Below are 14,133 nucleotides of genomic sequence, written 5' to 3'. Positions count from 1 at the left end.
TGGGCAGGGAGGAAGCAAGGTGGGCAGGAAGCAAGGGCAGGAGACACAAAGACAGCCAGAATATAGTCCAAAACAGAGGTCTTGGAGAACAGCGTTGGTCAAGCACAGGTCTTCCAGGACCCTGGACAGATTACTGGGAGTAGGTCTGGGAGCACGCCAGTATCAGTGGGAAGCTGCAAAAGCCCTGAAGGGTCAGTGCCAATTTCCAAGACCACCTTTGTGCCCCTAACCTTTGTGCTGTGGTGGCAGAGTAACTCTGCTGCTGTTACTTTGCCCTTCTCTCCCATCTGGCAGTCTTAGGGGGCCCCGGATAGGAGGGGCTGCATGGCAGGCAGTCAAGGACCTCTAAACCTGGAGCCAGTGCTGACTGGGAGAAGTAGACTTATTCTGATGAGAGCTCACTCTTAACTGAGCTCTTTTGTACTGCCTTTAGGAAGCTTCGGGAGCCTATTGGGTTTGACCCCCTTCAATCTGAAGCAAAGCATCATCTGGGGGTTGAAACAAAACCAACCAGGCTGAACTTTTCAGCCCCTTGAAGCTTTGTTTCACCTGCCCCTGCCTCACAAGGAAGAAAATAGAAGGCTTTCTCCCTCATGGAGGGGAATGAAGAAAAAGACTAGAGCCTTTTCTCCTTGCCCCTTTCTGGTCCTGGAAAGTAGTTTGAGGGGGCAAGGAGGGATGAAACAACATTGCTTTGAGACACCAAAGCTTTTGATTTGAAGCATTGCAGGCCCCCTTGATGTAGGGCCAAGGCAAATTGGGGACCTTTTGGAAGCTCCAAAATGGTCGACAAAGTGAAGTCGCCCTGCTTCACATAAGCCTTCTGTCTGGACCTAACTACCCCTTTTGGGTTCTGTCCCCTTGCTGGGCAGCCATCTGGGCAGGAGCTTGGAACTCCTTTACCTTTCCATGATTTCTTGGCAGGTATGTTGGCGAGTGGCTAAGGAGAGCATGAGGCCCTTGGGCAAGAGGGTGCCAGCCACTCAATAAGATTTGGCTCAAGGGCTGCAGTCTCTGGAAGTCCCAGTTTGGGGGTTTTGGAGTCAAAAGGCTTCTGTCAGGCTCCAGTTTGGTGTTGGGACCTGGGTTCACTGCCCCCGCAGCTGACCCTGGCTTTCTTGATCTGGCTGACTCCTCACACACCATGTCAAAGTCCTAGCTACTACTCGAGGTCAGGATTATGCTAGTTTTGTATATGCTACCAAAAATTAGAAATATTTTAAATAAGATAAAATAAATCAAAATATTACTTTACATATCTGCATATGTTTGCATATCTAATTTGCTTCTTTGGCCACATGAAAATGTAGGTGCTAGAGAAATACTCATCCTCCATCAACCCCCCGCAATGCTGGTGTTAATAATGAGTTGTCAAAGACCTCTTGTGCTTGAACAGACAATCAAGCAATTAAGGGAAGTGCACATTGATCTCCGGACTGGTTTACACTGTACTGAAGTTATTTCCTGTATATGTTCCACCCTCTCAGGCAATGCTCGGTTCATGTAGTATACAATGAAGCAATGCACAGCTTATTTAAATCGAATAACTGAAGCTTCTGTCTGGTGTATTTTAGTCCTTTCTCTTTAGTTATTGTGTGAGTAACTCTTGATGGTGACACATCTGATTGTACATGCCTAGTATTTTGTCCTTTGTCAAGTATGGATTACATGTTCTTCTCTATTTCCACACTAGCTGATCGTTGCAGGCCCCAATATAGCTTCTCTCTCTCATAATGTGCATACATCAGCAGCTGTAGGTTTTATCACAGTTAATTTTTTCCCCATAACAAAGGGGAAATATGGGAAGCCATTCTGAGAAAATAAAGATGATGTGAATTTGGATGGCATAGTTATATACTGCAAGTGTTTAGATGCCTAAGATTGCTTTTATTTTAATAAATGGGGGAAAGGCAGCAGAGAATTATTGCTTGGGTTCCAGGTATTATTTGCTATAGCACCTGAGCTTGCCTCTCTTTATGAGTTCCTGCAAGATTGTTTGACCTAAATAAGATACTGTCCTGATGAGATTCCTTTAAGTGAGATTCTCTGCAAATGCCATGTCTTGCAGAGACTAAGGGCAGGGTGAGAATCTCTGGTAGGGTTGTCTACTTCTGAAAGGCAAAATTCTGGTACAGAACGGGGTCTCAGATTCGAGCCTCATGGGGTCAAGGTGCAGAGCCCAGTGTTCATTTAAATCTATTCCATATGCTTATATATCCCCTACCACCAAGCATATGGCCATACATTATAGTCCAGACATCCGTGTGACAATCACAAAACAAGAATTAAAAGTGCATAACTAGAGCAGGTGAGCTCATCTGCGGACTACACATCAAGTCACATGTCTGTCACATGTATGCGCGCGCACACACACACACACACTATTGAGGAATTTGATAATTTAGAACACATTCTAGCGATCCTTACCCCTTTTACAGTTTTTACAGTTGAGAAACACTGAAGTTGTGTGTGTCCAGGCAGACAATAAGTAATCAATGACAGATCATTAAAAATCCATGCAGAAAAGATAACTCAAGGAAGTGAGTCAAACCACAGAGGTTTCAGAGAGAACTCCAAAATCAATGTCAAGCAGTTCTCTCCACAGTCAAGCAGTTCTCTCCACAGTTCTCTCCACAGAGAGAACTCCAAAATCAATGTCAAGCAGATAACTTGAGAATTTGTGAGCCTACTTGGCCACAGATTACAAGTGAAGTCTTATAGGGCATTATATGGCCAATGGTTTAAGCATCTAGAAAACACTTACCCATTGTAAACCTCACCCCCATGCATGCACATGTGCTCTCACATCCTTTGATGTACACACACACGTTACTAAGGTCATGCTTTCGCCATCTGGATCAAAATGCTTAGAGTGACCTGGAGTTGGAGAAGCAAATCAAAGAAAGAGCGAGCTGTAATAATGGGTGGCCAATTACCCTCACATAGACTGGGCAAATTCACATGTGGGTACCGACACATTTTTGGACATGCTAAATGTGCCTTAGAACAGTTGGTCGTGGAACGAACCAGAGAGAAGGCGACCTTGGACCTAATCCTGAGTGGTGCCCAGGACCTAGTATTAGAGTTGTAGGACAGTGGGGAACAGTGACAGTAGTGTGATCCAATTCAACTTATATGCAATTGGAGGATTACTAAGGAAGTCCAAACCTGATGTGTTGGATTTCAGAAAAGGAAACTTCTCAAAAATGAGGGGACTGGTAAAAAGGAAGCTGGAAGGGAAAGTCAGGAGGGTTGAATAACTCCAGAAAGCATGGAACTTACTCAAAAGCACCAGAAGAGAAGCTCAGTTGGAATGTATACCAGAAGGAGGAAAGGTACCACCAAGTTCAGGAGGATGCCAACATGGCTAACAAGTAGAGTCAGGGAAGCTATAAAATGGAAGAAGACTTCCTTCAGAAAATGGAAGTCCTGCCCAAATAAAAAGGAACACAAACTTTGGCAAAGGAAATGCAAGGAGACAATAAGGGATGCAAAAAGAGAGTTTGAGAAGCATATAACTAGAAGTCTCAAGAGAAATAACAAAAACTTTTAATATATCAGAAGTAGAAAATCTGCCAGGGAGGCAGTTAGACCCTTAGATGATGAGGGTGTGAAAGGGTTTATTAAGGAAGATAAGGAGATTGCTAAGAAGTGGAATGAGTTATTTGCATCTGTCTTCATGGTGGAGGATACTGACCATATACCTACTCCAGAACTGAGCTTCTCAGGCTTGGAGGCTGAACAACCGGGCCAATTTTAGGTGTTGACAGAGGACATCCTAAACTGTCTTGAAAAACTAAAAATTAACAAATTGCCAGGGTCAGATGGCATCCACCCAAGACTTTTGAAGGAACTCAAATGTGAAATTGCTGATCTCCTATCAACAATTTGCAACTTGTCCCTACAATCAGGCTCTGTACCAGAGGACTGGAAAGTAGTTAATGTAACTCCAGTTTTCAAAAAGTGATCGGGGGGCGGGGCGGGCAGGGATCTGGGAAACTACAGACCAGTTAGCTTAACTTCTGTGCCAGTATACGTGGTCCTCCAAAAAGCTTTAGACAAAGTTACTCACCAAAGGCTCTTGAGTAAATTTAGCAGTCCGGAGATAAGGGGACATGTTCAATTGTGGATTGGTAACTGGCTGAAGGACAGGAAACACATTCCTTTGAAATCCCACAATGTAAAAGCACTATAGGCAAGTTCTGGATGAAACTTGGCAGAGATGAATGAAAATTTACCTCTTAATTGAGGCATTGGATGATGGCATTGTCCAATGCAATGTTATGTAGATGAGCTTTAGATTTTGGCTTTTCGGTTCTCCAAGTTGTGTCTTGTGCTAATTTGCTGACTAGTGGCTGAGAAATCATTTAGTCAGCACATCTGGCCCCACTACAATGTGTGATGACAGTATTTTGGCACTTGCAATGCTGAAACCTGTGATAGTTTTTACTATAGTGGTTCCAACTTGGTAGGGCATGAAATGCAAAAGGCAAACAATGAAACAACTGACTTATCTTTTGTACGCCTTTCCTACCCAAACCCAAATGTTCACTCAAGTCTGCTTCAGTTTGCACCAGTTCCTTACCTTCTGTGCTTTCTGATTTATGACATAACTGAACACAGAGTCTGGCTGAAATTTCTAGTCCTTGTTGTCATGGACCAAGGACTTAAAATACAGAGGTTTAGTTCACCTGCAACCTATTGCTCAGTCATGTCTGTTTTCTTCAGTTCATTGCTTTAAACATGTCTGTTGAGCAATGAATGCAGGAGCACCCTACAGCTGTAAAACTGAGGGACCAGAGGAAGCTGGACCCCATTACTGATGGGAGTCTTATGCCACCTACATTACAAGGCCTGTCAAGCATTCGTTCAGTTTTATCTGCATTTAAATTTCAATCTGCTTGCCTGCATCTAACCTCCCAATACAACCAGATGCTGTGAAAAAGCCATAGGCTACAAGCCAAGAGCTGCCAGGGGCTGGCAACCTTGGCTCTCCAGCGGTTGTTGGACTACAACTCCCATCACCTCCGGCCACAACTTATTGGAGCTGGAGAGCCAAGATCGCCTTCTCCTGGCCCTAGAGCAGGCCTGCTCAACTTTGGCCCTCCAGCTGTTTTTGGACTACAACTCCCATAATGCCCAGCCACAGTGGCCAATAGCCAGGGATTATGGGAGTTGTAGGCCAGCTTCTGAAGGAGGGCCAAAGTTGAGCAGGCCTGCCCTAGAGGATAAGGTATGATGGAACTGAGAACAGAGTATTCTCAGCAAGCTGATGGTGCTTGTTACCATGCCGTGTACAATGTCACCTAGTGGGCATTATAGATGTCAAACAGGAAGTAGAACTGTACAGAACTCTGTGAGACCCTGAAGGGAATGTTTTAGAAAAGTGACAAACTGTTGTCGATCACCATTCTCTGGGGTCTCTCCATGAACAACTCTCCTGGATAGTTGCCAGATTCTGCAGTTGAGTCACTGATACTTTGGTATCAACAGAATGAAAAGAAGGATGATGGTCTAACAGATCAATAAAGTAGAATTCCCCCTCCATTGATCTCTAAATGGAGACCATTAATCAAGGCCAGAAGCACAGCCTGAGTGGTTTGATTCCTTATCACTACCTTATCTCAAACCTTCCTGCAGAAGGCTGGTGACTGAGCACTGGCATTCTGGCTTCAAGCACACCTGGATAAAATCAGATCCTAGATCTCATTTTATCCAGGTGTGCTTGAAGCCTGAATGCCAGTGCTCAGTCACTAGTCTTCTGCAGGATAGTTTGAGATAAGGTGGTGATAAGGAATCAACATTCATTGTAAGGTTCCTAATGGATGCCTGCCCGATCTTATCCTGCTAATGTCCCAGGGAAAGAATGTTGCATCACAGCACTGCCACTTGTTCCAGGCCTCTTCTTTTCTTAGTCTTGTTTAAATTCATTTACTCTCAAAGTATGGCTTGGTGCTAAACTTATTTATTTTGCTATTTTGCAGGTACTCCACCTCTGCGTTCTCCAGGCTGAAGAAGGTGGGCATTCGTCATCCCCCAACTTTGCCTTTCATTGGAAACCTGCTGTTCTTTCGCGAGGTAAGAAGTGCATTGGATGGTATCTGGTCATTTTTGGTGTGTTTGGTTTTTGGTTGGTTGGTTGGTTTTAAATAAGTATATTTAGGTTTTTTCTTCTTTTTCTTTGCATGCTGCTGTTGAAAGTAACATAAGTCCATGGAAGAGGGATTCAGATTTTTCAGAGTCACAGTGATATTTTTTTAGTGCCGACTCTGGTACAAATAATCAGAATCATGGATGTTGGCTTGAGTTGAAGGTTCTATCTAGACATCGCAGTCGCAGTGATATTTTTTTAGTGCCAACTCTAGGACAAATAATCAGATTCCTGGATGTCGGCTTGAGTTGAAGGTTCTATCTAGACATCACAATTGCATGGATAATTTATTTAGTTATTGTTCAATTTTTATACCGCGTTTCATAAAGCATCCCAAGGTGGTTTACAAAAGTTAAAATACAATAAAATTTGATGAAAATCATTTAAAACCTTAAAACCAGTTAAACAGTAAAAACCATAAAACACCAAAAACCAGCAATCATAAAAAAGACAACAGAAGCAGGAGAGCTGAGAGGCCTGGCAACGCCTAAAGGGTAAAAAAAAAAAAAAAAAAAGCTTGAACAAATCAAAAGGCCTTTATTTGCTTTTTAAAAGCAGCCACAGATGTCAAACAGAACATTCACTCTTTGAAATAGGTGAACATTTGCAAGCTTTATCTTTCAAATGTTCCAAAACCAGACACGCTCTGGACTGGGTTTCTAAGGTAAGAAGCTAGATTTCTCTGTATGATAGTTTCTTTCCGGTGGTTCTTAAACTACAAGTTGAAAAAGGAAAGGTTGTGCCGTTGAGTCGGTGTCAACTCCTGGCGACCACAGAGCCATGTGGTTTTCTTTTGGTAGAATACAGGAGGGGTTTACCATTGCCATCTCCAGCGCAGTATGAGATGGTGCCTTTCAGCACCTTCCTATATCGCTATTGTGAGCCAGCGTGATGTAGTAGCTAGAGTGCTGGACTAGGACCGAGGAGACCTGAGTTCAAATCCCCATTCAGCCATGATACTAGCTGGGTGACTCTAGGCCAGTCACAAGTTAATATATGCAAAAAGAAGCCTAAGTGTGCATGCTAAATGTGTCACAGATATGAATCTAAAATCTGTACTATTTAGGCTAGTTGGTCTAATGTGCAAAATGTATTGTGATTGCAGGATTTTGACTTCCGAATTGTAGAGAGAGTATTTACTTTAAGCCTGGAATTATGTTTGGGATACAAAGTGTGTTACATTCTTTCATTTCTCTTCTTAACTATTCTTTGAGTTGACAGAGTGAGTATAACTCAACCAAGAGACTCGGGCAGAGATGCAGATGACCTTGGTTTAAATTCCTGTTCAGCCACGAAGCTTACTTCAAGTGTCTTGGTTGAAGACACTCACCTCACCTAACTTGCCAAATCAAATAACAGTTGGGAAGATGAGATGAGTATAACCCAACCAGTCAGCTTAAATAGAAGAGCTTGGGGAACATTTATTTATTTATTTGCTATCTGTGTAACTTTGGGAACTTGTGTAGAAAAGCGGTATATAAATATTTGTCATATTGTCATATTCGTACACCATCCTGAACCTTTTGGAGGAAGGGTGGAGTAAAAAACGAACTATAACACTACCGTTGCATAGAAAGCACACTCGTATAGTTAATTAGTTAAAACGTTATCTACCAAGGCAGTATAATAATAATGAAAAGCCTGCTTAAAATGCCATGTCTGAGCTGCCAGGCTCAAGATTAACCTCGAAGCATCCCCAATGTGGGTTAACAGTGGCTCAGAACTGCATGATAGTGCCAGCGCATGAGTAGCTTATTGGCAGGGAGCCAATATGTGCAGGGACTTCAACAGCTCCCATGTGCAGCATAAATGGTTGTGTGAATTTGCCCTTTGTTGGTTTGGACTGAATGAGTGAGATTTTAAAACTGTGAAGTGCTTGGTGAGCCTGCTTATGGCCCTCTCTGCATCTATACATTATCATATGTTTGCCTTCATTCTCCCCAGTAAAGCTTTCCTCTCTCCCCCCTCCCCATGCCCTTTTGTATTATTAGCCAGGCTGTTGACAGGCTGCATGCCGCTTCCCTGCCTTGAATTTTAATGGAGACATCACTCTTTCTTTAGCCTCTCTCCGAGTGGACAGGATACTCTTTGTCTGCTCTGTTTATTTCTGTCTGGCCTACTTGTAAGTTCTGGGATTCTCCGGAGTGGCCCACTTCTGTTTAATGGAAAATGAGGGTGGTGTGTAGAGGGGAAGCATTGTCTCTCTTAGTCTTTTGGTCTGGCTGAGTTGAACTGCTTTATAGCTATTTAGAGGATGGAGGGGGTGAGAAGCAGGGGCAGGGAAGGGAAGAGAGAAAATGCTCTACTTTCCTCACTCCACATCTGCCAAAAAGCCACCTTTGCTAAGCAAGTAAAGACAAACAAAATGCAAAGCTTAGGGTGCAGCCGAAAATCAACCCCAGCATAGTTTTGGAACTAGCACGCCTTGTCGATACGACTTGGTCCAGGAACAGAAACTGTAGAAAATGGATATTGGAAATGGTAAATGGAAATGGAATAGGCCTGAATCTACAAATGGTGAGCTGGAGGGAAAGAAGTGAAGTACATATTGTTGGTCGCCCCAATTACAGCTTGCTAAGATAGTAAAATGCCTGCATGTGGCTTTGTGTTGCTTTTGCAGAGACAAACAGGATGGACAATCACAAACACAGAGCCTAATTGTCACTTGTCTGATACATGGAGACTGGAAAAAGAATGCGGTTAATTTGTTTAAAAAAAACAGTTCCTCTGTTTAGGCAAAGGCGTGTGTGAGGGGCTTGTATGGTCTTTGCAGAAAAAACTGAGCCATTCCAGATTCACTAGACAATTCATTCTTGCCTCATTGTCATATTTTATCATCATATATAATTATTATTTATATTTGGAGCGGAGGAGAATGTACCCACATTCTAAACATCTTCCTGATCAGCTTGGTTGGAAGGCGAGTGTCTGTGTTTCAACAGTTACACTTTTTCTCCAGTTAGCAATTGGAAATCCTGAGTCCCCAGAACTATTGATTTTGTGTTCTTCAATAGATGCTCACCAAATTAGGTCTAGCAGTACTTGTGAACATAAATTCAACCAGATAATACAATCTGCTAAAGGATTTTATCTAAAAAACAACAACAACAGGGACTCTTCACACTTAAATCCCCACAATCCTTTGGAAGAAATTTTTTGGGAGTGGGGTATCAGCAAAATCCAGCAGCCATGCTTTGAAGAATCATCCACAATAACTCCTCTCAGGAGGCTGGTTTTTTGAGGTGAAATATATCTGTCCAATCACATTCACATCAGGCTAACTCCCAACTGTTGTGAGGTTACATTCTGTAGTCTTACACTCAGCCAGAGTCCTTTCACTTGTGGACACAGAGATTTCTCAAAAGCACCAGGAATACTGGCAGGATGCTGCATCCCCCAGCTGGATATTCTGAAATCCTATCTTGTTCTTCCTGTCTCTCAGCCCTTTCTGTGAGAGCAGTCTCTCTCCACCAGTACTGTCAGTTTTAATTGGAAGACAATTTTACTTTCCCTCTGGTTTTTGTGATGGCCAAAACTCACACAGCAACAGTGCCCATCAGGAGGTTAATGAAGTGTATAACATAAACATCCTTCCAAAGGATGACCAAAATGCTTTTTAAACAAATTCTCTTTGACAGAGCGAAACAAGGTTACTGGTACATTTCAAACCACCCAATGTAGAATGGTGGTGATTTAATTTGGTAGTTATGATTGTGACCATTTAGTTTTGCAAAGAGCTTAAGAACCCTTACCATATTTATTATCTCAGAAATTCTGAGAGGGAAATCTTTACAACTCTTGTTTTACCCTTGGATATTCTGCATCTTGAACACAGGTCTTACATATCATAGGAACACAGGAAGCTAACTTATACCAAGTCAGCCCATTTGTACCCCCAGCATACAATACTCTGAAAATTATTGAGAGGAGAAGAGAGCTGATCTTGTAGCAAGCATGAGTTGTTCCCTTAGTTAAGCAGGGTCTGCCCTGGTTGCATATGAATGGGAGATTTGATGTGTGAGCACTGTAAGATATAGGGATGTGCACGGAACCACAGAAGCGTGGTCCGGCAGTGGGGGGAGTCTCTCTTTAAGGGTGGTGGTGGTAGTACATATCCCCCCACCCTCCGCCACTCTTCCCCCTCCAGCACTGGTGCTTTTAAAAATCTTCTTGGGGCGGCAGAGTTCCTCCCTGCCGCCCCTGTCCCCGTCGTTGTTCTTTAAGCCTGAAATGGAGAAGAGCTAGCGGTGCGCATGCACCCTTTGTGATGCGCACGCTCATCTGCCCCGCTGGCGCATGCACGCCGCATGATGCATGCGGCGCGTGCGCCAGCAGCGGAGACAAGTGCGTGCCCCGCGAAGAGCGCATGCGCACTGCTAGCTCTTCTCCATTTCAGGCTTAAAGAACAATGACGGGGACAGGGGCGGCAGGGAGGAACTCTGCCGCCCCAAGAAGATTTTTAAAAGCACCAGTGCCGGAGGGGGAAGAGCGGCGGGGGGGGGGGGGAGTACTACCACCCCCCCTTAAAGAGAGACTCCCCCGCCCTTCTGGACCGCCGGAATGCCGAACCGGTCCGGAGGGCTTTTTAATTGTGCCCAAACTGAACCTTGCACACTACTAGTAAGATACTCCCCTCAGGGGATGGAGCCGCTGCTCTGGGAAGAGCATCTAGGTTCCAAGTTCCCTCCCTGGCATCTCCAAGATAGGGCTAAGAGAGATTCCTGTCTGCAACCTTGGAGAAGCTGCTGCCAGTCTATGTAGACAATACTGAGCTAGATGGACCTATGGCCTGACTCAGTATATGGCAGCTTCATATGTTCCTATTTTCCTATAGCCTGTGAATAGGTGGATCTCTATTATTATTATTATTATTATTATTATTATTATTATATTACTACAAATAATAATTGTATTGCAATAAATCACAATATTACTACTATTGTTGTTGTTATAAATAATAATATAAACGTTTGTAATAATAACAGGTGGATCTTTCCCACCCCAATGAGGATGGGGTACCCGGAGTGGTGCCTGTCTGGGATTGCCCTCCCTCCCAAATACTTCCTTTTGATCTGCTTTATGCCCTGGGGGTTTTAGGGCACCACCCTGTCTGTCTCCATCACTTTGAGTGGTGCAAGAGGGAGTACTGGGCTGGATGCTTGGACCAACCAGGGAACTTTCCAAATGGATGCTGAATGGGGACTCTATAAGGAACCCCCCTGGGCCAGTTGGAGCTGGGGTTGCAAGACTAGACTTCCCCAGAAAGCTGTTTTGCAAGCAGCTAGCAAACAAAACCTGAAGTGGAACTGGCTGCTCTGTCTCTTCCTGAATCTTAGCAAGGACCTAATTCAGAGTATGTGTTTGCCTTCTCCTTCCGAACAGAGGTGATAGAGAGGAGGCCTTGGGAGGCTGAATGAATGCTTTGTCACCTGTTCTACTATTATACCAACCCATCATCACACCTGCTCCTGAGATCCTGACAAGGGAGGGTCCCTCCAGTATGCTGAGGAGCCATGGATGAGCATTCTTTGAAGAACATTATTTGAGTACGGTTTTTCAACCAGTTGTGAATCCATCCGATGGCATTATCATCAAGCCTTCATCTATCCAGTGAGCTAATCAAAATATCATGGGGAACTTGGTCACATGTTCTGCTGAAATTGAGATAAATTACATAGGAAGCTGCCATATAACGAATCAGACCATTGGTCTACCTAGCTCAGTATTGTCTACACAGACTGGCAGCGACTTCTCCAAGGTTGCAGGCAGGAATCTCTCTTAGCCCTATCTTGGAGATGCCAGAGAGGGAACTTGAAACCTAGATGCTCTTCCCAGAGCGGCTCCATCCTCTAAGGGGAATATCTTACAGTGCTCACATGTAGTCTCTCATTCAAATGCAACCAGAGCAGACTCTGCTTAGCTAAGGGGACAAGTCATAGTTGCTACCACAAGACCAGCTCTCCTCTCCAATATGTCAGATACGGCCCACAGCATCTCCACAATCCACAAAGCTGGTAACCCAATTAAAAAAAACAAAAACAAAAGAGATAAGATTAGTCTGGCAGGGTTTATTCTTGATAAATCCATGCTGGTTTTTTCTACTCACTGCACTCTTATCAAGATGCATACAGATTGCCTGCTTTATAATCCATTCTGATATCTTCCCTAGTATTGAAGTCAGACTGGCTGGCTGTTGTTTCTGGGATCCTCCTTTACCCACTTTAAGAAGTTTGGGACAACATTAGCTTGTCTCCAGTCTTACAGCACCTCAGCCGTTCTCCAGTATTTTGCAAAGAAATGGTAGACAAAGGTTCTGAGAATACATCTTCAAGGTTTTTTTTTTTAGCAAATGCAGTCCATACAGTCCAGAAAACCTGAACTCATTTGAGGCAGATAGCTGTTCCTGATGTCCTTATAAATCCTGAACTAGAATCCTGACTCTTACCATTCACACAGCTTTTGTGAGGTTGCACACAGTTTCTCTTCTGGGAGAAGACTGAGGAAAAATAGGAGTTGGGGTTTTTGCCTTCTCTTTGCCACTGTTTAACATTTCACCATCCTTAATGAGCAAAAAAATGCATCTAAATTTCTCTAGAAAATTTGCCATTCTCATTTGCTTTCTCATATAGGAGAAAGGGAGCCCAGTTCAGCATCTGTTTGCTCTTTTCCTGGATTTCTTGATGAGGATATGCCTTCGATGTATCCAGCCCCACCCCACCCCCACAAGAGTTCATTGTAATGATTGCTGGTTGACACTCACCATTCTTTTGTTTTGCAAATTGCTGCTTAATAACCTAGCATGGTCTGCCTTGGGTTCTAAATGTGTGATTCCTTCAGCAGCGGAGCACCTACTATTTATTCCAAAGTTCTTGGGTTCGGGTTTTATTTATTTATTCATTCATTCATTCATTCGATTTATACCGCCCACCCAAAAATGTCTTAGGACGGGTTGTGTGTGTTGTGTGTATAGGCCATCTTAACTCCAAGTCACCTGTGGTGCAACAGAGCATTCATTTGCTGTAACTGTCTACCATTATTCATTACAATTCAAAACATGCTCCAGCACCCTCTACAGTTCTGATGTACACACACACGCTAGCCCTATTCACATGCTATGTTCAATACTCATACGTGTGTACACTGTACACAACTACAGATCTCTACATAGGCACTATTATTCACATACAGCAGTACCATTCTTATCTGTATCCTGCATATCAGAGGTCCTGTACCCAGATTCCTACTTAGAATAAACACAGATATAGTTATTCAAACAAAAATATATACAAGTGTACAGACATCTGTACACTCATACAACAAATGTCTGAATAGGGCTTCAGATAGGACTCCACTTGGCCTGGGTACCATTAGAGATATGCATGAATCCATTTGGCGCGGCCCACTGAATCATTTTGGTGGGGTGGAGAGTGGTACCTTTAAGCATGAGTACAGCAAGTCCTTAACTGCTCTGCCACCGCCCAGGCATGGCGCTGTGCCACTCAGAAGTCAGCGCACAGTCAGGAAGCTTCCCCCAGAATCTAGGCTTCACTTAGAATTGTGTTGGTGGGGTGGGGAGTAGTAACTTTATAAAGCATGAGTAAAGCAGGTACAGGAGACTCCCATTATTCGCTGAATAATTATCCGTGGAGTTGCATATCGGGTGTCTTGGGTAAAAGACACCCAGCCTTGGCATACATGGGGAAAAGGGGGGGAAACCACATAGTCCTCACGTATCCACAGGTCGGGGGTGGCTGGAAATGACCGTGGAGGTCATTTCCATCCACCATTTTGTTTCTTGGAGCCACAAAATGGCTCAATTTAAGGAGGAGATAAATATTTTTTTGGCTGACTTGGGGGCATTCTGGGGCAGAGCATGACTTGGAATGGTAAGGAGCTCCCCCGTGTTTTCCTGTGAAATTTGGCCAATTTTCAGCTGACTGGGAACCTAACCCCCAAGAACCCATTGATTTTATTGCCTCGAT

General features: G+C 43.7%; 1 protein-coding gene across 10 annotated transcripts in view; it reads left to right on the top strand.

Annotated features, from left to right (window-relative positions):
- TBXAS1 (thromboxane A synthase 1) overlaps nucleotides 1-14,133 on the top strand; it is a 402,124-nt gene that overhangs the window by 106,385 nt on the left and 281,606 nt on the right. For 9 of the 10 annotated variants that reach the window (XM_053257591.1, XM_053257594.1, XM_053257596.1 and 6 more), the window contains one exon: nucleotides 5,985-6,078. In XM_053257591.1, coding sequence (XP_053113566.1) covers nucleotides 5,985-6,078 — 94 coding nt within the window. Of the gene's footprint in view, nucleotides 1-5,730; nucleotides 5,810-5,984; nucleotides 6,079-14,133 lie in introns of those variants that run through there. The other variant, XM_053257599.1, reaches the window with a different exon arrangement.

The sequence above is a fragment of the Hemicordylus capensis genome, chromosome 5 (assembly GCF_027244095.1).
Source record: "Hemicordylus capensis ecotype Gifberg chromosome 5, rHemCap1.1.pri, whole genome shotgun sequence".
In the NCBI taxonomy this organism is placed as follows: Eukaryota; Metazoa; Chordata; class Lepidosauria; order Squamata; family Cordylidae; genus Hemicordylus; species Hemicordylus capensis.
The sequence above is the reverse complement of the archived record's forward strand: the minus strand, read 5'-3'. Positions and strand labels throughout refer to the sequence as shown.